Source organism: Dendrobates tinctorius, unplaced genomic scaffold (genome assembly GCF_039654945.1).
Source record: "Dendrobates tinctorius isolate UK_male_01 unplaced genomic scaffold, ASM3965494v1 ptg000342l, whole genome shotgun sequence".
Classification (NCBI taxonomy): domain Eukaryota; kingdom Metazoa; phylum Chordata; class Amphibia; order Anura; family Dendrobatidae; genus Dendrobates; species Dendrobates tinctorius.
The window spans coordinates 3779726-3802633 of NW_027362008.1; the positions used below are offsets into that span (position 1 = coordinate 3779726).

A 22908-nucleotide genomic window follows, 5' to 3' on the forward strand; every position below is an offset into this window, starting at 1 on the left:
GGTGAAAACAAACGAGTGAGATGGGTGTATATTTGGTTTTTATTAAGTTGCCTAATAATTATGCACAGTAATAGTGACCTGCACAAACAGATATCCTCCTAAGATAGCCAAATCTAAAAAAAAAAACCCCACTCCAACTTCCAAAAATATTAAACTTTGATATTTATGAGTCTTTTGGGTTGATTGAGAACATAGTTGTTTATTCTATAATAAAAAGAATCCTCTCAAATACAACTTGCCTAATAATTCTGCACACGGTGTATGGTATACTATGATCAGGCTGCCTCCCTGTAACTATCCCATATTGGGTACTATAGGTTATAAGTGTAGAATTATCTAAGCACATCTCTGGAAGGTACGCAACTCATTCACTGATCACGCCTATATACTGACAGACATATACCTAGAGTATCTAACAGTACACATACAAAGTCTACTGTAATATATTTAGATACATAAAGACAGGCAACTTATTAGGGAGAGCAAAAGTAAAGAGCGAGCCCCAGTGCTTCGCATTGCCTGAATGTCCCTATGAATGGTCTCTGGCCACTTCATGACTTCGAAGACCCCCCCAAATACCTTAACGTGTGCAAAGGTAAAGAATGCTACCCAAATGGTTCCCAACCTGGTTTATAATGGTACACTCTCCACTGAGAAACAACTAATATGATACAATGGTCTTTGGTCATACTGGAAAACTCACCTGCCAAATTAAGTACAATATCCATTCACCAAATATATTACCTGCGATCACAGGACAGAGTGGGGGGAGCAGTAGTCGCCTTTATTACTATAATGTATAGTTATGGATTGTAGGAGTTTTGTAACATAAAGATTCAATCTTAGACCTTGTCTCACATTGGCCACAGGCCTCCCTGGTACAATGAAGATCTTACAGAGAATTCTATGATTAACTAACCAGATCCTGATACATTTAAGAACTCCCAGACCTTAACAAAGCCATCATACTACTTTCAAGTATTTTTCAAGGGTTTTTTTATTTAAAATTTCATTATCATGGCTTATTTTTTTCCACTTATAAATAATGTAAACAAAAAAAAGTCCTACAAGGGGACGTGAACATGCAATCCTTTAATTGCCCAGATAACATTGCTCTCCCTCTTTAAAACTACTTACATGGCAATTTCCCAAGGCATGTTAGCAACTAAACGACAGGGATTGCACATAACTGGGATCGTAAGGCTGGGTAGGGCTGTAGAGTCGGAGCCCAATTTGTTGGAGTTGGAGTCAGAGTCATGGAAATTAAGGAGTTGGAGTCGGAGGTTTGGCTTACTGACTCCTCAGCCCTGGTATGAGGGAGTCAGAGATGGAGTCGGTGTCATGGAAATTTAGGAGTCGGAGTTTGAGTTGGAGGTTTGACTTACCGACTCCACAGCCCTGAGGCTGGGTTCCCAGAGCGTTTGATCCTCACATTAGTAGATGCATTGGGGCTTATGTTTGAAGCCTTGGAAAATGGGATTTGGGCGTATGTGCCGACAGGTCCATTGACTGTGATGATACAGTGCGATCTGTCGGACATCAGTTTCAGCGATATCCGCCTATGGAGCCCACCTCAAATTGGCAGATATGGGTGAAAAATAATGTCCGGCAGAGCACACAGGAATGCCTGACGAAGCCAAGGACGTGGTGACCAAACGGAATGTGAACCCAACCTATCCGTTGCAGATTTGCTCGCTCCATCCCCTCCACTTATACTCTATACTTAAGTTGGGATGCGATATACATGACTTAACCGCAAAAGACATATACAATGTGATGTTATTTCGCTGTCATTTCAACCAACTGAGCCGCAGCTTCATAGCAGCAAGTCTCCACCAACAAATTCAGAGACGACAGCAACAAATCCTATATAGAACCTTCAAAGGTAAAATGGTGAAAACTGCAGGATGCAAGTCATGTTAGGGCCAGAAACAGTGTGATTCCTCATACACACGACAAGTAAGGTTTTCAAGCAGTGATAAATATACTTTAGAAATTTATTTCTGTACAAAAAAAAGAATCATTTTCTGATCAATGTCATCATCTTTATATTTTTAGGTTATTTTAATAAAAAATACTGATATGTCCACGAATGTTAGAAAAACAAGTTCCACTGAGTATCCTTATTTTTCCTTGATGCCACTCCACATTTTCCTGCATATTGGGTGAGATTCTGAATACATTAATAAGAAACAAGGTTCATGGTATCAATCGGGCTGTACTTCTTTGAAAGTCATACATTTTTTCTTTTTCATGTCCACATTTCTTTTCCTCCATGGACCTCACTTATAGATACCCATAAGTACATATAATTTGGTCGTTTGGTAGATTCAGGCTAATTTCACCAATAAATTAAAATTCTCAATGTCCACAGATATCAATGCAATAAGAAATCAAAACATCTTATCTCCCAAGTGACTTTTCTGATGATCCCGAAGTTTGGCTTTAGCAATAAAACATTTCCCACATTCTGAACATGAATACGGCTTCTCTCCTGTGTGTATTCTCTTATGTGTGACAAGATCAGATTTTTGTGTAAAACATTTCCCACATTCAGAACATGAATACGGCTTCTCTCCAGTGTGAATTCTTTGATGTTTAATAAGATCTGATTGAACTGTAAAGCACTTCCCACATTCTGTACATAAATAAGGTTTCTCTCCTGTGTGAAATCTCCGATGTTTAATAAGACTTTGTTTTTGTGCAAAACATTTCCCACATTCTGAACAAGAATACGGCTTCTCTCCTGTGTGACTTCTCTGATGTATGATAAGACTTGATTCACTAAGAAAACACTTCCCACATTCTGAACATGAATGCAGCTTCTCCCCTGTGTGCATTCTCTGATGTCTAACACAATCTGATTTATGTGTAAAACATTTTCCACATTCGGAACATGAATATGGCTTCTCTCCAGTGTGACTTCTCTCATGTGTAAGAAGACTGGATTTATACGTAAAACACTTCCCACATAATGAGCATGAAAACGGCTTTGCTCCTTTGTGCATTATCTCATGTTTAACCACATCCGCTTTATCTAAAAAGCATTTCCCACATTCTGAACATGAATACGGCTTCTCTCCCGTGTGCCTTCTGTGATGTCTAAGAAGATTTGATTTATTTGTGAAGAACTTTCCACACAGTGAGCATGAAAATGGCTTCTCTCCTGTGTGAATTCTCTCATGTATAACGAGATGTGATTTCTTTAAAAAACACTTGTCACATTGTGAGCAACAGTACGGCTTCTCCCCTGTGTAAATTCTTCTATGAACTGAGCTTTTTGTACCTTGTTCAGCATGCCGAAATTTCTGAATTCCTTTTAGACTTGGACTTGTGGTAACAATCAGCGATTGATCAGAAGAAGTTTCCTCATTATCCAGGGATTTATAGGATACCTGTGTACTATGAAGTCCGGGGGGGAAAATTAGCTTATCATTTGAAGAGCGCTGTTTCATGTCTTCATCTTCTGCTTTATAATCAGGCAACATTACGTTTTCTTCAAATTTCTTACTATGATTTTCTGTTAGGAGTCAAAACAAATGGTGAAAAAAATTAGAAGCACACAGTAGAAAAAGTTGCAATATTCCTTTTAGGCTGAAATCACACATTCCATTCCAGAAGTGGGTCTACCAGGAAGACGTAAAAGTCATTCCCATTCAATCCATTTCAAGGTCTGGCTCAAATAATGCATCAAAATCACCACTAAAACTGGATCTGTTCTACACCTAGTCACCACTTTTATTACATACGCCCTGACTTGATAAGAGTTGTATGAACTGTATATGAGCTGTGTGTGTCTTTCCCTCTGATGTGGAGCGCCGTCAAAGATAGAAAACTTCCCTCTGCTATTTGAAGGAGACGTTCTGTTGTCCGCATCAGGGCGTCGGAGTGGGTTCCACCTTGGTGGTTGATATATGCTACCGCTACCTGGTTGTCCGAGAGTATCCTCACGTGATGGCCCTGTAGGTACATAATGAGTTTTTTGACTGCCTGCTCTATCGCCAATAGCTCTCTTTGGTTGGATGAGATCTCCGTATCCGAATCCCACTGTCCCTGTACCACTATGTCCCCCATATGGGCCCCCCAACCGAAGGGACTAGCGTCTGTGGTTATAAAACGGGTTATCTGCGTTATCCAGGGCACCCCTGAGGCTAGGTTCTCATCATCGAGCCACCATCTAAGCGATGTGACAGTCGAGGGGCTTAGCAACAGTTGACCTTGTAAGGAGTGTCTTAAGGCCCTGCTATTAAATAGGACATCCTTCTGAAGGGCTCTAGTATGGAATTGTGCCCACCTAACTGCTGGGATGCATGAGGTTAGAGATCCCAACAGGGACATGGCCTGTCTGAGGGTCATAGAAGGATTATCAACCGCCCGAAGAACCTGCTGCTGTATCCTTTGCATTTTATCCAATGGCAACAGACACTGCCGAGTTTCTGAATTTAATAGTAAGCCTAGAAACTTTTGTATTTTTGAGGGCTGAAGTCGGGATTTCTCGTAGTTTAATATCCATCCGAGGTTTTCTAACCTGGACTTAGCTCTTTCTATCTGGGATGTACAATGGCCCCCTGATTTTCCTACAATTAAAAAATCATCCAAATATGGAACAATCAGGATGTCCACCTCCCGTAAATGCGCCATCACTTCGGCCACTATCTTTGTAAATACCCGGGGCGCTCCTGAGAGACCAAAGGGAAGGGCTCTATATTGATAATGACGGACTGTGCCGTCTATTGAAACCGCCACCCTCAGGAACTGCTGGAAGTCTGCATGGATAGGTACATGATAGTACGCATCTTTCAAATCTATGACTGCCATAAAACACCCTTTAAACAATATTTTTATTGTCGTATTGATGGACTCCATCTTAAAAGTACGGTTCACCAAAAACTTATTAAGGAAACGTAAGTTAATGATCGTTCTAAATGTCTTATCAGGTTTTTGGATCAGGAATAAGGGAGAGTAGAACCCTCTTCCTCTCTCAGCTTCCGGAACCTCTATCAAGACGTTTTTCTGGCATAGGCTCAAGACCTCCGCTTCTAAAGCTGCTTGTTCAAGGGGTGAAGATCTTAAAGGAGTGGATTTAAAGGTATCCCGCGGGACCTGGGTAAACTCCAATCTAAGCCCGGTGGATATTACATTGCGCACCCAGTCACTATTTGTAATCTGTGACCATGCCGGAAGGAAGGATGATAGTCTACCTCCCACGGGAATTGCTAGTCATTGATTCTGTCTCTTTTGATCTCTAGACGAGCGTCTAAACATGTAGCCCGTACCTCTTCTCCTTCTATCTTCCCATCTGGGACGGTCTCTAGTAGGCGAAGAATTGGGCCTTCTCCCCAGACGGAATCTCCTTCTACCAAATGGGCGTCGGTAGGATGTAGGCCAGAGATTTGGGAATTTTTTCTTGTCGTCCCCAGCCTTCTCAAGCAGTTCGTCCAGGACTGCGCCGAACAAATATTCCCCCTCACACGGAATAGTACAAAGCTTCGCCCTGGTCTGAATGTCTCCCTGCCAGCACTTTAGCCACAGGGCTCTACGAGCCGCATTAGAGAGACCTGCTGCTCTGGCTGCCATTCTTACTGCATCCGCCGAGGCATCTGCTAGGAAGGCTGCTCCCTCTTGGATTGTTGGTAGGGCCCCAAGAATTGTTTGTCTTGACGTACCCTGTTTTAATTGTGACTCCAACTGGTCCAACCAGACCATCATGGACCTGGCTGTGCATGTTGACGCCACTGCTGGTCTTAAGGAACCGGCTGCCATCTCCCAAGTATTCTTAAGGAAGGTGTCTGCCTTCCTGTCTAGGGGATCTTTAAGGGATCCCATGTCCTCAAAGGGCAGCGAGGATCTTTTCGATGCCTTTGCAATGGCCGCATCTAATTTGGGGGCCTTGTCCCAAGTATTTACTGCCGGATCGTCGAAGGGATATCTGCGTTTGAGGGCTGGTGGTAGCGACCCTCTTTTATCCGTTTTTTTCCACTCTCTGTGGATTAGATCCTGGATCTTCTGATTTAACGGGAAGACTCTATGCTTCCTCTGCTCCAGCCCCCTGAACATGACATCCTGCATGGATAATTGGGGCTTAGGCTCCTCTACTTCCATTGTCCCTCTGACTGCTTTGACCAGCTTGTCTACCCGGTCAAGAGGCAGACAAAACCGCCCAGAGTCCTCTTCTTCTGAGGAGGACGAGGGAGATGAAGCCTGGGAGTCTCTACTTCTCCTCCATTCTGCCGAGGAATCGGACTCCACCGGGACCCCGCCCTTTAGTTTCCGGCTGGGACAGTGACTTTAGGGTTTCCTTCATTTCTGCCCTAACAATGTCTCTCAAACTCGCTGCTACCGCGGGCGACTCTTCCGCCACTGTCTGCTGAATACAGGGGGGGCACAATCTTTTGGGGCATGAGTCCGGTAATGGGCATGCACAGAGTGCGCATTCCCTGTGTTTAGTTTTACCTGAAGCCTTCTTCCCCTAGAATAAAGCACAGAAGGGGGGCCCCGTCACTGAGTGAACTTTCACGAAGATCACTTACCAGTGCCACAATCAAGTACCGGAGGATGAGGGGGATTCTTCTCAGACGATGCTCCTGTCTGCTTAGAGGAGCTTTTATGGCTGGACTGGTCATTTCGTCCCGCACGTTCACTGTCACGTGACTCTTTCTTTTTCTGCTTGACCTGCCGAAGGTCATCCAGGGGCGGCAGAGATGTTTGTCGCTGCTGCCGTCGTTGCTGCTGCTGCTGACGCCGCTGACGCTGCTCCTGCTCGCTCTCCATTACTGCTCGCAATAATGTGGCCAAGGCAAGGCACCCTGCCCGGGTCCTGCCTATATACCCCTCCTCCGGACAGCAGTATGCGTGCCGCGCCCCTCCCCCCCTAATAGGGCTCCCTTCCCCAGCTGGCGCCGCACCGGGCCGGAGAGCCGACGCTCATCGGCGCTTGCGATGGGCGCCGTCATCTTGTTTTTCTCGCGCATGCGCAGTGGCGCCGCCGACCCGGAAGCACCTCCTCCGGCCGCCCCCTGACGTCACCGCGACCCCACCCGACCGGAAGTCACGCGGGACGCCCGGGAGCTTCGGGATGCCGCGCTCCCCGGTCGCAGCGTCCCCAGCAGCGCGCCGGCCACCGCACCAGCGCCGCCGGATCCGGGGGCCCCCGGGGGGAAACATACTCACCGGCGGCGGCCTTTATTCTGGAGTCGGACATCCTCCGGACGCCGCTCCCTGCTGACTACGCCACCGCCGTGCTACCCATCCTGGGCCACCGTGGCGTCTTCCAGGGATCCGCACCAGGCCGAGGTAGGAGACCCGCCCGCTACCTGTATCGGCCGGCCGGCCTGGGATCCTGGTCTTCTGTAGGATCCCGTCCCTTCAGGAACAGGAAACCAACTGATGCGTGGGAGAGGTGCCGCCCTTTTTGTATCTGTAGGTTTCCTGTTACTAAAGGGCGGATCCCCTCTCTCGTGGTGCTGTCATGGGAGTCCGAATAAAAAGAGGAGAGTTTTGGCGCCAGGTCAGAGCAGTGCGCAGTGGGGTGAGCGGTGCGCTCCTCATCCTGACACGGAGTACCGGCGCTGCGACAGGCTGTGCTTCAGTCAACCAGGACAGGGACTGTTGCAGTGAGGGAAGCAGTGTGCCCAGCAGCAATTCAGAGCAGAGCCATGCACACAGAGCAGAGCTGTGAGGTGTTGCAGCAGCCACAGAGAGGAGTGCTTCAGCCGGGAGCAGCGCGCAAGGCAGTGCCTGTTGTCGCCTTCAGCCAACAGCGGGGACCAGAGAGGTGACGTGCAGTGTAAGCCCAGTGGCTGCCAGAAGGCAAGGCGCAGAACGCTCCGAGTCCGTGAGTACAACACACGTGCCCCATACGAGTGACCGGGAACAGAACAGACACTTGCACCCTGAACAAACAAAAAGGGACCAGCTCACCGGTTCCATTGCAGCATGTGGTGTGGGAAAGCCCGGAACCGGTGCAGTCACATGTGGATGAAATGAAAAAGAGATTCCTTCCAGCTTCCAATCAAAAAAAGTTTTATTCGTTCATGGATAAAAAAAATGGTTTTATCCATGAACGAATAAAACTTTTTTTTGACTGTTTGGAAGCTGGAACGAATTTCCTTTTTTTTTTTTTGACTTGCATCCCGACTGGGCCATTAAACACCTGCAGAGACACGTTGGGCTCGTACAAGACCGTGACCCGTATTACCATCAGCCACTTTGGGCCCACTTGACTGAGACTGTCAGCAGAGCTGTGCAAGACTGTCGGGCTTAGTACCGTGGCCCGTACCCTTGTAGGCATCTGCAGTATATGGACTAGGGGCAGAGGAAGGTACCGGAGACCGACCACAGACACCAGAAGAAGGGGTATTGTTTGCTTGCTGGAATCCATTAATATGGACAACGCGTCGGCCGTTGCTGGTGCCATTGAGGGACTTCCTGACATCCGTGCTATTGAACCGCCGTTATTTTGGAACCGTTGTTCTCAAGAATATCCTTTTGATTTAATGTACTGTTTGTCTCACCACATCCTTTTTTCAATCATGCTGTTTAACCCTTTACCTCCCTGCGTGGAGTATTCCCCTGTAAATAAACCTATTAACCCTTGCTCTGCCTGCGTCCCGTCACTGCATCCCGCGTTGCTGCTTGTTACTTTACGTGACTAAGGACTGTGCAGTCATTTTGCTGACTTTTTTTTTACCCATTTTCCAATGTGAAAAATGTAAAATCTGGGGTTAAAACTACAGTTAGGACCATATATATTTGGACAGAGACAACATTTTTCTAATTTTGGTTCTAGACATTTCCACAATGAATTTTAAACAAAACAATTCAGATGCAGTTGAAGTTCAGACTTTCAGCTTTCATTTGAGGGTATCCACCTTAACATTGGATGAAGAGTTTAGGAGTTTCAGCTCCTTAACATGTGCCACCCTGATTTTAAAGGGACCAAAAGTAATTGGACAGTTGACTCCAAGGCTATTTCATGGACAGGTGTGGGCAATCCCTTCGTTATGTCATTCTCAATTAAGCAGATATAAGGCCTGGCGTTGATTTGAGGTGTGGTGCTTGCAACACCATCAGTTTGTGAATGGTATACCGATGACTTGAGTTGCTTAATTTGGAGGGACTTGCACAACTCTCATCACTTTGGACATGAATGGAGTTCCTTGGTCTGTCAGGATCTCCTTTGGCAGGCCGGTACGGGAAACGGTATGGACCAGTTCTCGGCTATATTTCTGGCTGAGGAGTTTCTTAGCGGTACCGCCTCATCAGGATATTGTGATGCCATCGGGCAGACTTTACCAAGAGTATACAACAGCATATAAATCTCATATATGCACCAGGAAAACAGGACACTCTATAATATTATAGCGCTACTTCAATAAGTGTAACGGCTTTTTAAGCCTCTATAAGAGGATAAGGAAACATTACAGCGTCTGGTTGATCACAGACACATACAGAAAGGTCACTTCCTGCATATGGAACGCAAACACAGGACTTTCCTGTCCATGGAACACACGCCGCAGCCGTTTCCTGCTCACCAGCCCCGGACACATGAGGCACCTAGTCCCGCCCCTTTCTTTTTTAGCGCTCTTCATTTGAGCTCTATACAGCAACGCGACTAGTGGTGGAAACCACGTCTGGATCCCTACACACCAGCGGTAAGCGCTTATTTATTGTACACTCTTATCTTTTATGAGATGTATCACCATATACTAGATTTCCACTGAGTATCTTTTGTTTCTTTAGCCTAAATAGGACCTGCTGCACTGACAGACCCATGTAAAAGAAGTGAGCAAGTAAAAGCCTCCCCTGCCAGTATCCATTCAAATACTTCCATATACTCACCTTATCTTCCTGTCTAGAGTGCTCATCGCTATAACAAGCCAGCTGTACTACTTTCTACACTCTTGCATATAACACGTATCCTTGCAGTATTTTTTGTCAATAAAAAAATCTCCATTGGTTGGCAACTTATCTTTTTACACACATCACCTTGTTATTATTAGGGTTTTGGCTTTCCATGGGCATATCATACAGATAACTCCATTATAAGTAAAGGTAAAATATCCTCTTCTTTTCACTGAGTGCACCTATCAATCCTTCCATGTACTCACCTCCTGGTGTTTTGTTATCAGACAGATTTTTTTGCCTAAACAGTGAATTGGATATCTCTTTATATGAGAATATTACATAGAACCTCACCTTAATAGTGAGCTGGATGGCTCACCATCACAGTCCTCACAAAAGGTACGACTCCATATTAACTGTTTTTTTCTATATGAGCATTCACTTACGGTCCATTTACTATATAACACCCTTTATCATTTTATTAGGAATTGACACATCCTTTACTATACTACGGCCTTACCTAATTATCTTAAGCAGTCGGGTAGGTCCGCTTTTCTATTTTTTTCCCCATTACCGTATATACTCGAGTATAAGCCGACCCGAGTATGAGCCAACCCCCTAATTTTGCGAGAAAAAACTGGGAAAACTTATTGACTCGAGTATAAGCCTAGGGTGGGAAATGCTCTATAGATTATTCCCCCATATGCTGACCCCATAAGAAGCTCCATGGATTATTCCCCCATATGCTGACCCCCAGAAGAAGCTCCAGATTATTCCCCCATATGCTGACCCCAGAAGAAGCTCCATAGATTATTCCCCCATATGCTGACCCCAGAAGAAGCTCCATAGATTGTTCCCCCATATGCTGACCCTCATAAGAAGCTCCATGGATTTTTCCCCCATATGCTGACCCCATAAGAAGCTCCATAGATTTTTCCCCCATATGCTGACCCCATAAGAAGCTCCATAGATTATTCCCCCATATGCTGACCCCATAAGAAGCTCCAGATTTTTCCCCCATATGCTGACCCCATAAGCTCCATAGATTTTTCCCCCATATGCTGACCCCATAAGAAGCTCCATAGATTATTCCCCCATATGCTGACCCCAGAAGAAGCTCCAGATTATTCCCCCATATGCTGCCCCCATAAGAAGCTCCATGGATTATTCCCCCATATGCTGACCCCAGAAGATGCTCAATAGATTATTCCCCCATATGCTGCCCCCATAAGAAGCTCCATAGATTATTCCCCCATATGCTGCCCCCATAAGAAGCTCCATAGATTATTCCCCCATATGCTGCCCCCATAAGAAGCTCCATAGATTATTCCCCCATATGCTGCCCCCATAAGAAGCTCCATGGATTATTCCCCCATATGCTGACCCCAGAAGATGCTCAATAGATTATTCCCCCATATGCTGCCCCCATAAGAAGCTCCATAGATTATTCCCCCATATGCTGCCCCCATGCCGCTGCTGCATGTAAAAATAAAAAAATGACATACCGCTCCGTCGCTGGGTGTCAGGTGCCAGTGTCACTGCTGGCACCTGAGATACTCACGTGTCCTGCGTCCATGGCTGCTCACCACTATCTGCCACGTCATCGGTCAGTGACGCTCAGACTGCAGAGGGCGCGGAGTGCACTAACCACGTCACCGCGCCCTATGCTGTCTGAAGTCACTGACCAATGACAGACAGCAGCAAGCAGCCATGGACGCAGGACAGGTGAGTATCGCTATACTTACCCGTCCTGACGCTGTGTCTTGAGCCCCCAGCTTCTCCGCGCTCTCGCTTCCTGCCTCCAGCGGTCATGTGGTACCGCTCATGAAAACTCATGAATATGCGCATATTCATGAGTTTTAATGAGCGGCACCCCGTGACCGCTGAAGGCAGGGAGAGCGCGGAGAAGCTGGGGGCTCAAGACACAGCGTTAGGACGGGTAAGTATGACCTGACACCCCCCCCCCCCCCCTCCGGTGTATATGACTCGAATATAAGCCGAGAGGGGGACTTTCAGCCCAAAAAAATGGGATGAAAATCTCGGCTTATATTTGAGCATATACGGTACTTCAGTTTTTTTCCCCCCCTTTTTTTTCCTCTTATTTTCTTTGTTTCGTTATTCCGTCTGATTAGCTTCAGACATGATTAACAGCATGTTCATCAGTAATCTTATCTGTTACATTGCTGTCTCAATTATTGTACATAATGTCCACAGAAAATTATGATGATTTGGTCATCTTTTTGATTGTAATTTTGCTTCCTTGTTTGTCATGCTTGACCGCAGACTGATGAAGGCCAGGTTGTTGGCCGAAACGTTTTTGTAGACTGCCTAAATAAAATTCTTCTCCAATCTCATGAATACTAGAAGTTGAGTGCCAAGTTATTTTCATTATCACTTCTTGGTGTGGGTACCCTACTTGTGCACCCTGCAGCAGTGCCACGCTATACTTCACTATATACACTTTAAGTATATCTACACTGCATCTATGTGCATTTTTTCTACTAGGCAACCAACCCCTCCATGGTCTGGTAGGTGTGGTTGTTTTATCAGTAGTTTGCGCCTGTGATGCCCCTTGCCTTTATTAGTGGAGGCCTGTTGCATCCTGCTATATGTGCATTTGTCATCAGACAGGGTTTTGGGAAGGCCATAGCTTGTGGTATGAGTATATTTATAATAACTACACTGGGTGCAGAATTATTAGGTAAATATGTATTTTGATCACATCATCCTTTTTATACATGTTGTCCTACTCCAAGCTGTATAGGCTTGAAAGCCAGCTGCCAATTATGTAAATCAGGTGATCTGCATCTCTGTAATGAGGAGGGGTGTGGTCTAATGACAAACACCCTATATAAGGTGTGCGTAATTATTAGGCAACTTCCTTTCCTTTGGCAAAATGGGTCAGAAGAGAGATTTGCCGGAGTCTGAAAAGTCAAAAATTGTGAGATGTCTTGCAGAGGGATGCAGCAGTCTTGAAATTGCCAAACTTTTGAAGCGTGATCACTGAACAATCAAGCGTTTCATGGCAAATAGCCAACAGGGTCGCAAGAAGCGTGTTGATAAAAAAGGCGCAAAATAACTGGCCATGAATTGAGGAAAATCAAGCGTGAAGCTGCCAAGATGCCATTTGCCGCCAGTTTTGCCGTATTTCAGAGCTGCAACGTTACTGGAGTATCAAAAAGCACAAAGGGTGCCACACTCAGGGACATGGCAATGGTAAGGAAGGCTGGAAAACGACCACCTTTCAACAAGAAACATAAGATAAAACATCAAGACTGGACCAAGAAATATCTTAAGACTGATTTTTGTAAGGTTTTATGGACTGGTGAAATGAGAGCGACTATTGATGGGCCAGATGGATGGGCCAGAGGCTGGATCAGTAAAGGGCAGAGAGCTCCACTCCAACTCAGACGCCAGCAAGGTGGAGGTGGGGTACTGGTATGGGCTGGTATCATCAAAGATGAACTTGTGGGACCTTTTCGGGTTGAGGATGGAGTGAAGCTCAACTCCCAGACCTACTGCCAGTTTCTGGAAGACACCTTCAAGCAGTGGTACAGGAAAAAGTCTGTATCGTTCAAGAAAAACATGATTTTCCTGCAGGACAATGCTCCATCACATGCATCCAAATGCTCCACAGCGTGGCTGCCCAGTAAAGGTCTAAAAGAAGAAAAAATAATGACATGGCCCCCTTGTTCACCTGATCTGAACCCCATAGAGAACCTGTGGTCCCTCATAAAATGTGAGATCTACAGGGAGTGAAAACAGTACACCTCTGGGAACAGTGTCTGGGAGGCTGTGGTGGCTGCGGCACATTGCAATGTTGATCATAAACAGATCAAGCAACTGACAGAATCTATGGATGGAAGGAAGGTGAGTGTAATTGTAAAGAAAGATGTCTATATTGGTCACTGATTTTTTTTGTTTTTGAATGTCAGAAATGTTTATTTCTACATTTTGCGTTGCTCTATTGGTTTACCTGGTGAAAACAAACGAGTGAGATGGGTGTATATTTGGTTTTTATTAAGTTGCCTAATAATTATGCACAGTAATAGTTACCTGCACAAACAGATATCCTCCTAAGATAGCCAAATCTAAAAAAAAAAACCCCACTCCAACTTCCAAAAATATTAAACTTTGATATTTATGAGTCTTTTGGGTTGATTGAGAACATAGTTGTTTATTCTATAATAAAAAGAATCCTCTCAAATACAACTTGCCTAATAATTCTGCACACGGTGTATGGTATACTATGATCAGGCTGCCTCCCCGTAACTATCCCATATTGGGTACTATAGGTTATAAGTGTAGAATTATCTAAGCACATCTCTGGAAGGTACGCAACTCATTCACTGATCACGCCTATATACTGACAGACATATACCTAGAGTAACTAACAGTACACATACAAAGTCTACTGTAATATATTTAGATACATAAAGACAGGCAACTTATTAGGGAGAGCAAAAGTAAAGAGCGAGCCCCAGTGCTTCGCATTGCCTGAATGTTCCTATGAATGGTCTCTGGCCACTTCATGACTTCGAAGACCCCCCCAAATACCTTAACGTGTGCAAAGGTAAAGAATGCTACCCAAATGGTTCCCAACCTGGTTTATAATGGTACACTCTCCACTGAGAAACAACTAATATGATACAATGGTCTTTGGTCATACTGGAAAACTCACCTGCCAAATTAAGTACAATATCCATTCACCAAATATATTACCTGCGATCACAGGACAGAGTGGGGGGAGCAGTAGTCGCCTTTATTACTATAATGTATAGTTATGGATTGTAGGAGTAACATAAAGATTCAATCTTAGACCTTGTCTCACATTGGCCACAGGCCTCCCTGGTACAATGAAGATCTTACAGAGAATTCTATGATTAACTAACCAGATCCTGATACATTTAAGAACTCCCAGACCTTAACAAAGCCATCATACTACTTTCAAGTATTTTTCAAGGGTTTTTTTATTTAAAATTTCATTATCATGGCTTATTTTTTTCCACTTATAAATAATGTAAACAAAAAAAAGTCCTACAAGGGGACGTGAACATGCAATCCTTTAATTGCCCAGATAACATTGCTCTCCCTCTTTAAAACTACTTACATGGCAATTTCCCAAGGCATGTTAGCAACTAAACGACAGGGATTGCACATAACTGGGATCGTAAGGCTGGGTAGGGCTGTAGAGTCGGAGCCCAATTTGTTGGAGTTGGAGTCAGAGTCATGGAAATTAAGGAGTTGGAGTCGGAGGTTTGGCTTACTGACTCCTCAGCCCTGGTATGAGGGAGTCAGAGATGGAGTCGGTGTCATGGAAATTTAGGAGTCGGAGTTTGAGTTGGAGGTTTGACTTACCGACTCCACAGCCCTGAGGCTGGGTTCCCAGTGCGTTTGATCCTCACATTAGTAGATGCATTGGGGCTTATGTTTGAAGCCTTGGAAAATGGGATTTGGGCGTATGTGCCGACAGGTCCATTGACTGTGATGATACAGTGCGATCTGTCGGACATCAGTTTCAGCGATATCCGCCTATGGAGCCCACCTCAAATTGGCAGATATGGGTGAAAAATAATGTCCGGCAGAGCACGCAGGAATGCCTGACGAAGCCAAGGACGTGGTGACCAAACGGAATGTGAACCCAACCTATCCGTTGCAGATTTGCTCGCTCCATCCCCTCCACTTATACTCTATACTTAAGTTGGGATGCGATATACATGACTTAACCGCAAAAGACATATACAATGTGATGTTATTTCGCTGTCATTTCAACCAACTGAGCCGCAGCTTCATAGCAGCAAGTCTCCACCAACAAATTCAGAGACGACAGCAACAAATCCTATATAGAACCTTCAAAGGTAAAATGGTGAAAACTGCAGGATGCAAGTCATGTTAGGGCCAGAAACAGTGTGATTCCTCATACACACGACAAGTAAGGTTTTCAAGCAGTGATAAATATACTTTAGAAATTTCTTTCTGTACAAAAAAAAGAATCATTTTCTGATCAATGTCATCATCTTTATATTTTTAGGTTATTTTAATAAAAAATACTGATATGTCCACGAATGTTAGAAAAACAAGTTCCACTGAGTATCCTTATTTTTCCTTGATGCCACTCCACATTTTCCTGCATATTGGGTGAGATTCTGAATACATTAATAAGAAACAAGGTTCATGGTATCAATCGGGCTGTACTTCTTTGAAAGTCATACATTTTTTCTTTTTCATGTCCACATTTCTTTTCCTCCATGGACCTCACTTATAGATACCCATAAGTACATATAATTTGGTCGTTTGGTAGATTCAGGCTAATTTCACCAATAAATTAAAATTCTCAATGTCCACAGATATCAATGCAATAAGAAATCAAAACATCTTATCTCCCAAGTGACTTTTCTGATGATCCCGAAGTTTGGCTTTAGCAATAAAACATTTCCCACATTCTGAACATGAATACGGCTTCTCTCCTGTGTGTATTCTCTTATGTGTGACAAGATCAGATTTTTGTGTAAAACATTTCCCACATTCAGAACATGAATACGGCTTCTCTCCAGTGTGAATTCTTTGATGTTTAATAAGATCTGATTGAACTGTAAAGCACTTCCCACATTCTGTACATAAATAAGGTTTCTCTCCTGTGTGAAATCTCCGATGTTTAATAAGACTTTGTTTTTGTGCAAAACATTTCCCACATTCTGAACAAGAATACGGCTTCTCTCCTGTGTGACTTCTCTGATGTATGATAAGACTTGATTCACTAAGAAAACACTTCCCACATTCTGAACATGAATGCAGCTTCTCCCCTGTGTGCATTCTCTGATGTCTAACACAATCTGATTTATGTGTAAAACATTTTCCACATTCGGAACATGAATACGGCTTCTCTCCAGTGTGACTTCTCTCATGTGTAAGAAGACTGGATTTATACGTAAAACACTTCCCACATAATGAGCATGAAAACGGCTTTGCTCCTTTGTGCATTATCTCATGTTTAACCACATCCGCTTTATCTAAAAAGCATTTCCCACATTCTGAACATGAATACGGCTTCTCTCCCGTGTGCCTTCTGTGATGTCTAAGAAGATTTGATTTATTTGTGAAGAACTTTCCACACAGTGAGCATGAAAATGGCTTCTCTCCTGTGTGAATTCTCTCATGTATAACGAGATGTGATTTCTTTAAAAAACACTTGTCACATTGTGAGCAACAGTACGGCTTCTCCCCTGTGTAAATTCTTCTATGAACTGAGCTTTTTGTACCTTGTTCAGCATGCCGAAATTTCTGAATTCCTTTTAGACTTGGACTTGTGGTAACAATCAGCGATTGATCAGAAGAAGTTTCCTCATTATCCAGGGATTTATAGGATACCTGTGTACTATGAAGTCCGGGGGGGAAAATTAGCTTATCATTTGAAGAGCGCTGTTTCATGTCTTCATCTTCTGCTTTATAATCAGGCAACATTACGTTTTCTTCAAATTTCTTACTATGATTTTCTGTTAGGAGTCAAAACAAATGGTGAAAAAAATTAGAAGCACACAGTAGAAAAAGTTGCAATATTCCTTTTAGGCTGAAATCACACATTCCATTCCAGAAGTGGGTCTACCAGGAAGACGTAAAAGTCATTCCCATTCAATCCATTTCAAGGTCTGGCTCAAATAATGCATCAAAATCACCACTAAAACTGGATCTGTTCTACACCTAGTCACCACTTTTATTACATACGCCCTGACTTGATAAGAGTTGTATGAACTGTATATGAGCTGTGTGTGTCTTTCAGATATATAGGCTGGATATGATCAGTGTCTGTGTATCCAAGTACTACAGACTGGGTGTGATCTCTGTGTTTCCCTCCCATTAATATATAAGATCCCCAAGACTGTGGCTCTTTTATCCTCTTTCCATATTGTGGAGTTCTATGTACAACCCACGTACTGTCCCTGCTGTGATCTCTAACACTGAGAGAAGGGAGGGGGGAGAGCAGAGAACCATCAGGAGTAGGAGCTGTAAGGATTTGTTAACATTTTTCAAAGCTTCCAGACTCTCTGCAGCAAAAAATGGCATAACATTTCTAATGAAGACTAGGCCATTCATACTACAATAATACAGTATCCCGAGGTATACATAATGTCAAAAACTGCTTTCAAAGCACCTTAAAGGCCGCATGATGTGTATAAGTAGCTGAATGTGCATGTATTGAGAATGTTTTGCAGATTATACTCTTTGCATTTCACAGGAACTATCAGACACCCTTGTCTCAATATATAAATGGATACCGTTGTATGGAATGTTGGAGTTTTATCTCCTATTCTGTAATTTTCTTGGAATGTACGTATGTATAGTCTATTGACTGCCAGATAAAGCACTATGTGTAGTATCAAAGAAAGCCCACATTAGCTTGGGCTTGGTGTTTAAGACGTTAAAGATGGTTTTGAATGGAGCCAGAACAGCACAGCTCAGTCTGCTGTATGGTGACCAGACTCTGGTACTGTAGCTCAGCTACTATTGAAGTAGATAGGACCTGGAATCATTCGGGTGTTGGGTTCCCATCAATCTGATATTGAGAACTTGTTCCAGGGATCCTAATGCTAAACTAGAACACAACAAGGTTCATATAACACAGTGAAGGGAATTTCTCAGTGCGTTCACACCTCCTTCAGGTCCTACACCAGTGGTCCCCAAACTTTCTGACCTTGAGAGCAACATCCAGCCATATGAAAGGGTCGGAAGCCACATTGATGTTTAGAGAAAATCATGGGCCACATCCAGCTCTTGTCGCCCTCACAGAAGCGACACAGAGCCCCCATTACTGGTATAATGATAGCCAAAGCTTGCCCATAGATATCACAGCAAGGCAGCATACCAAGATCCAGAGGTTCCCACAATACCTCCATTCAGTATTCTCGCATCAATTACTCCCACCACATTGTTGCACCCAGCTTCTCCTCCTGACAGCATCATCCCGTCTCCAACTTACCATACTTAAATTATCTCCAAACCCCAAGGCCAGAATATTCACATTCAGATCTGCCTCTTCTGTGCTTGGCTACTCACAAACTACCCCACCTGGAGACCTGCTCTTCATAGTTGTTTGCTAGACCTGGTGCTAATGCACTAAGCTGACCGGTAACCGCGAGCCACAAATCATGGGCTCCCGAGCCACATGGGGCTCCCAAGACATAGGTTTGGGACCCCTGTCCTACACGATGCATCACACAGTATCACTTTTCGCTAGTAAGTTATTTCAATATTCAACACAACAAGAAAATAGTTTAAATTGCCAAAATTACACATTTTATTATGCACACAGTGCTACAGATAAAATATCCAAAATATTCTTTATACAAGTAACATATCAGGAATACTGCAGTCTAAACAGGGAGCCATATTTCATGTGTGCCCAATAATCCAATAAATTAGACTTATAAAATGTCATCATAAACAGGCATAACCTCTAGTTACATGTAACATGGATTAATTCTTACAGCTTACTATTGAGTCATATAAAATGCAATAACCGCATGTATTTAAATATCGTGCAACAAAGTAAGTACGTAAATCTGTTCACATGAAAACAGCCTATAGTCTCCACCAGGCATAGCCTGTATACAAATGTATAGGAGTGCCGTTTCCAATCAGTCTACTAGTGATTATATATATTCACAGCACCTTGCAAGCACCTTCCTGACGAAGAAGCGAAACGCGCGTTGGGGCGACAGGGAGGCCAGCGCGACCACTACTCTTCATGTAAGTGCCCGCTGGAGTTTTTCCTTATGTCATATATTTGCCTATCTCCTAGATGGTTTATTGGGGGATTGCTTGTAAGGTGCTGTGAATATATATAATCACTAGTAGACTGATTGGAAATGGCACTCCTAATACATTTGTATACAGGCTATGCCCGGGGGAGACTATAGGCTGTTTTCATGTGAACAGATTTACGTACTTTGTTGCACGATATTTAAATACATGCGGTTATTGCATTTTATATGACTCAGTAGTAAGCTGTCAGAATGAATCCATGTTACATGTAACTAGAGGTTATGCCTGTATATGATGAAATTTTATAAGTCTAATTTATTGGATTATTGGGCACACATGCAATATGGCTCCCTGTTTAGACTGCAGTATTCCTGATATGTTATTTGTATAAAGAATATTTTGGATATTTTATCTGTAGCACTGTGTGCATAATAAAATTTGTAATTTTGGCAATTTAAACTATTTTCTTGTTGTGTTGAATATTCGTCATATGAGTTTTTGCCTTTGACCTGTATTGGGTTTTCTGTGTGCTATTATAAGTTATTTCAATGTAGCAACAAAGAAAAATCTACCTTGAGAATGTTATATTCACTTTTATGATCATTATTACATACCTGCGGTAACAGCTGGTGGAATTTCATCCTTTCCATCACTCAGACATGGCTGACCAGCGCTGGTCATCTCCTCTTCTTCATCTTCCATTTTAATAATAATCAGATCTTCCCCCTGATATATGAGATGTAACATGTCAGTACAATTACAAAGACGGGGAGAGGGGCGTATCATGGAACTGGATGGAGTGGTTTGTGCACTAACTGACCTCCAACTCAGCAGCGAGACTTAAAGGCGGCTTTTTTTTTTTTCCATTACAAAACGTTTGAATTTTATTTAGTCACTAAACGAACATAAAAACACAATAAAAGAGCCTTTTATAAGTTTGGTATCACCATAAGTGCAACCTGGAAAATCATGTTGTCAGGCCATTTTCAATGCACAATGATAACCTTAAAAACAAAGCCCAAAAACGAGGGATAAAATTCCCCCCATTTGATAAGGGAATTTTTTTTCTTTTAAAAATAATTGTTCCTCAAGAAATAAGCCTTCATGTTTATGATGCTTGTGAGGAGCGGACCACGGACTTTTTCCAGCGCGGAGCACCAGTACGTCAATTTTATTGTTGTTTTTATTAGAGATTTACTTGCTCGTCAGTTTAAAGTACATAAATCTCTCCTGGAAAGTGTTCAGTCTCACAAATCAGTGTTTCCATTCAGTGACAGTGAGCAGAGCTAGATGTGCCGGCTGGATCTCTTGTATATATAAGGCCTACATTAGCATTTCTGTCCTGCATCTGTGGGGGCATGTGTGTCTTTGTTCCTCTCTGCAGGGGGCATCTCTAATACACAACCCTGATGACAGACGGGAGACTGGGCTTCTGGAATATTCTTCACTCTTTGAGCTAAAAGCAAATGTTTAAGGGGGGTGGATCCCTGGAGAGGGAGAACAATAAGCCACATGTTTAGTGAGGCAATAGGTGCAGTGATGCTGAAGAGCGAAGATCTATTGGTGAGGTCCAGTTGACCCTGTATTGATGGCCATTGGAATTGAAGATGGGTTGCCGACGGGAACTTGATCGTGATATCTATTGTCTGAATGTGAGGAACTATCTTAAGGACTATTTTTGCCGGCTGGAGCTTGATACATGTGCTACAGTCGTGATATCTATCGTCTGGATGTTAGGAAGTATCTTAAGAACTGTTTTTGCTGGCTGGAGCTTGATACATGTGCTGCGGTCATGATATCTATTGTCTGGATGTGAGGAACTATCTTAAGGACTATTTTTGCCGGCTGGAGCTTGATACATGTGCTACAGTCGTGATATCTATCGTCTGGATGTTAGGAAGTATCTTAAGAACTGTTTTTGCTGGCTGGAGCTTGATACATGTGCTGCGGTCATGATATCTATTGTCTGGATGTGAGGAACTATCTTAAGGACTATTTTTGCCGGCTGGAGCTTGATACATGTGCTACAGTCGTGATATCTATCGTCTGGATGTTAGGAACTATCTTAAGAACTGTTTTTGCCGGCTGGAGCTTGATACATGTGCTGCGGTCATGATATCTATTGTCTGGATGTGAGGAACTATCTTTAGGACTGTTTTTGCCGGCTGGAGCTTGATACATGTGCTGCGGTCATGATATCTATTGTCTGGATGTGAGGAACTATCTTAAAGACTGTTATTGAAATGGAGCGGGAGATATGTGCTACAGTCGAGGTATGGAACAGACTATACTGGTGAGAGATACAAAAACTGTGGGTCAACAAAAAGTTGGGAGACAGTGTTTATCGCCTGGTGCAGGGGAACTATTGGCCCCAGGATGGGATATTGTGGACTGTGGACATTGCTCTGTGACCATCTACCAGGAATTACTATAAGACAATTAATGTACGGAATAAAAATAGTTGCATTGTTAACCTGTTTCTAAGGGGTTAAGTATGTCCAGGTCTTATTTAGTCCTCTTACAACTATGGCAGTAGTTTAACTGTGGCCAGAGGATAGCTCCGACTGGAGAAACTGAAGGCTAACTATTGGAAGCCCAAGTCTATCCACAAACTCACTGGAGCAAAGCACCTGGTGGCGTCTATACAAGGGCTCATTGACAGCACTGTAGGAAATGTTTGCATCTGGCAGATTAACCAATGAGCACAAGGACTTGTGCAACGCCGCCACCACTGGACTCCGGAGGAGCTATGTTCTGTCCAGTGATGGATCACATTTCTCTATATACGTCTGATGGAAATGTCTGGGTTTGGTGAATGCTAGGTTACCTAACTGACTGCATTGTACTTGTTGTACTTGCTGTACAGATTTTTGGAGGAGGATAATGGCTCCCCAGCATTGCGCTCCTGTGCAGGCAAACTTCTCTGCCCAGTTGAGGGCAGAGTAAAGTACTGCAGTGCGCAGGCACCGGGAAAGGTCAGAGGCGCCCAGCACCTGCGCAATGCAGTACTTTGCTCTGCCCTCAACAGAGCAGAGAAATACACCAGCGCAAGAGCGCGATGCCGGGGAGCCATGAAACAAACAGGAGGGCGGTGTCACAAGAAGATGGGAGGCGCCGGACCCCGACCTGCGACACCCACCGAACCGGACTCCCCTAGGAGAGTGTAATAAAAGTTATTTTTCTTCTCTTGCAGGGTGGTTCGGCGGCTTTTTTACAGCATTATAGAATGCTGTAGATAAGCCCTGAAAGGCAGTGGCCGCATCTTATAGCGGCCAAATCTGGTGACAGGTTCGCTTTAAAGCAATT

At 43.7% G+C, this 22908-nt stretch overlaps 1 protein-coding gene across 1 annotated transcript in view; it reads right to left on the bottom strand.

Moving 5' to 3' along the window:
- Nucleotides 1-979: 979 nt before the first annotated feature.
- The window catches only part of LOC141074949 (uncharacterized), a 95230-nt gene continuing 73301 nt past the window's right edge, over nucleotides 980-22908 (bottom strand). Inside the window, exons 9-11 of the mRNA XM_073562277.1 lie at nucleotides 20217-20328; nucleotides 16217-17336; nucleotides 980-3261 (exon numbers count right to left, since the gene is read on the bottom strand). Coding sequence (XP_073418378.1) covers nucleotides 2394-3261; nucleotides 16217-17336; nucleotides 20217-20328 — 2100 coding nt within the window. The 3' untranslated portion in view covers nucleotides 980-2393. The remainder of the gene's footprint in view (nucleotides 3262-16216; nucleotides 17337-20216; nucleotides 20329-22908) is intronic.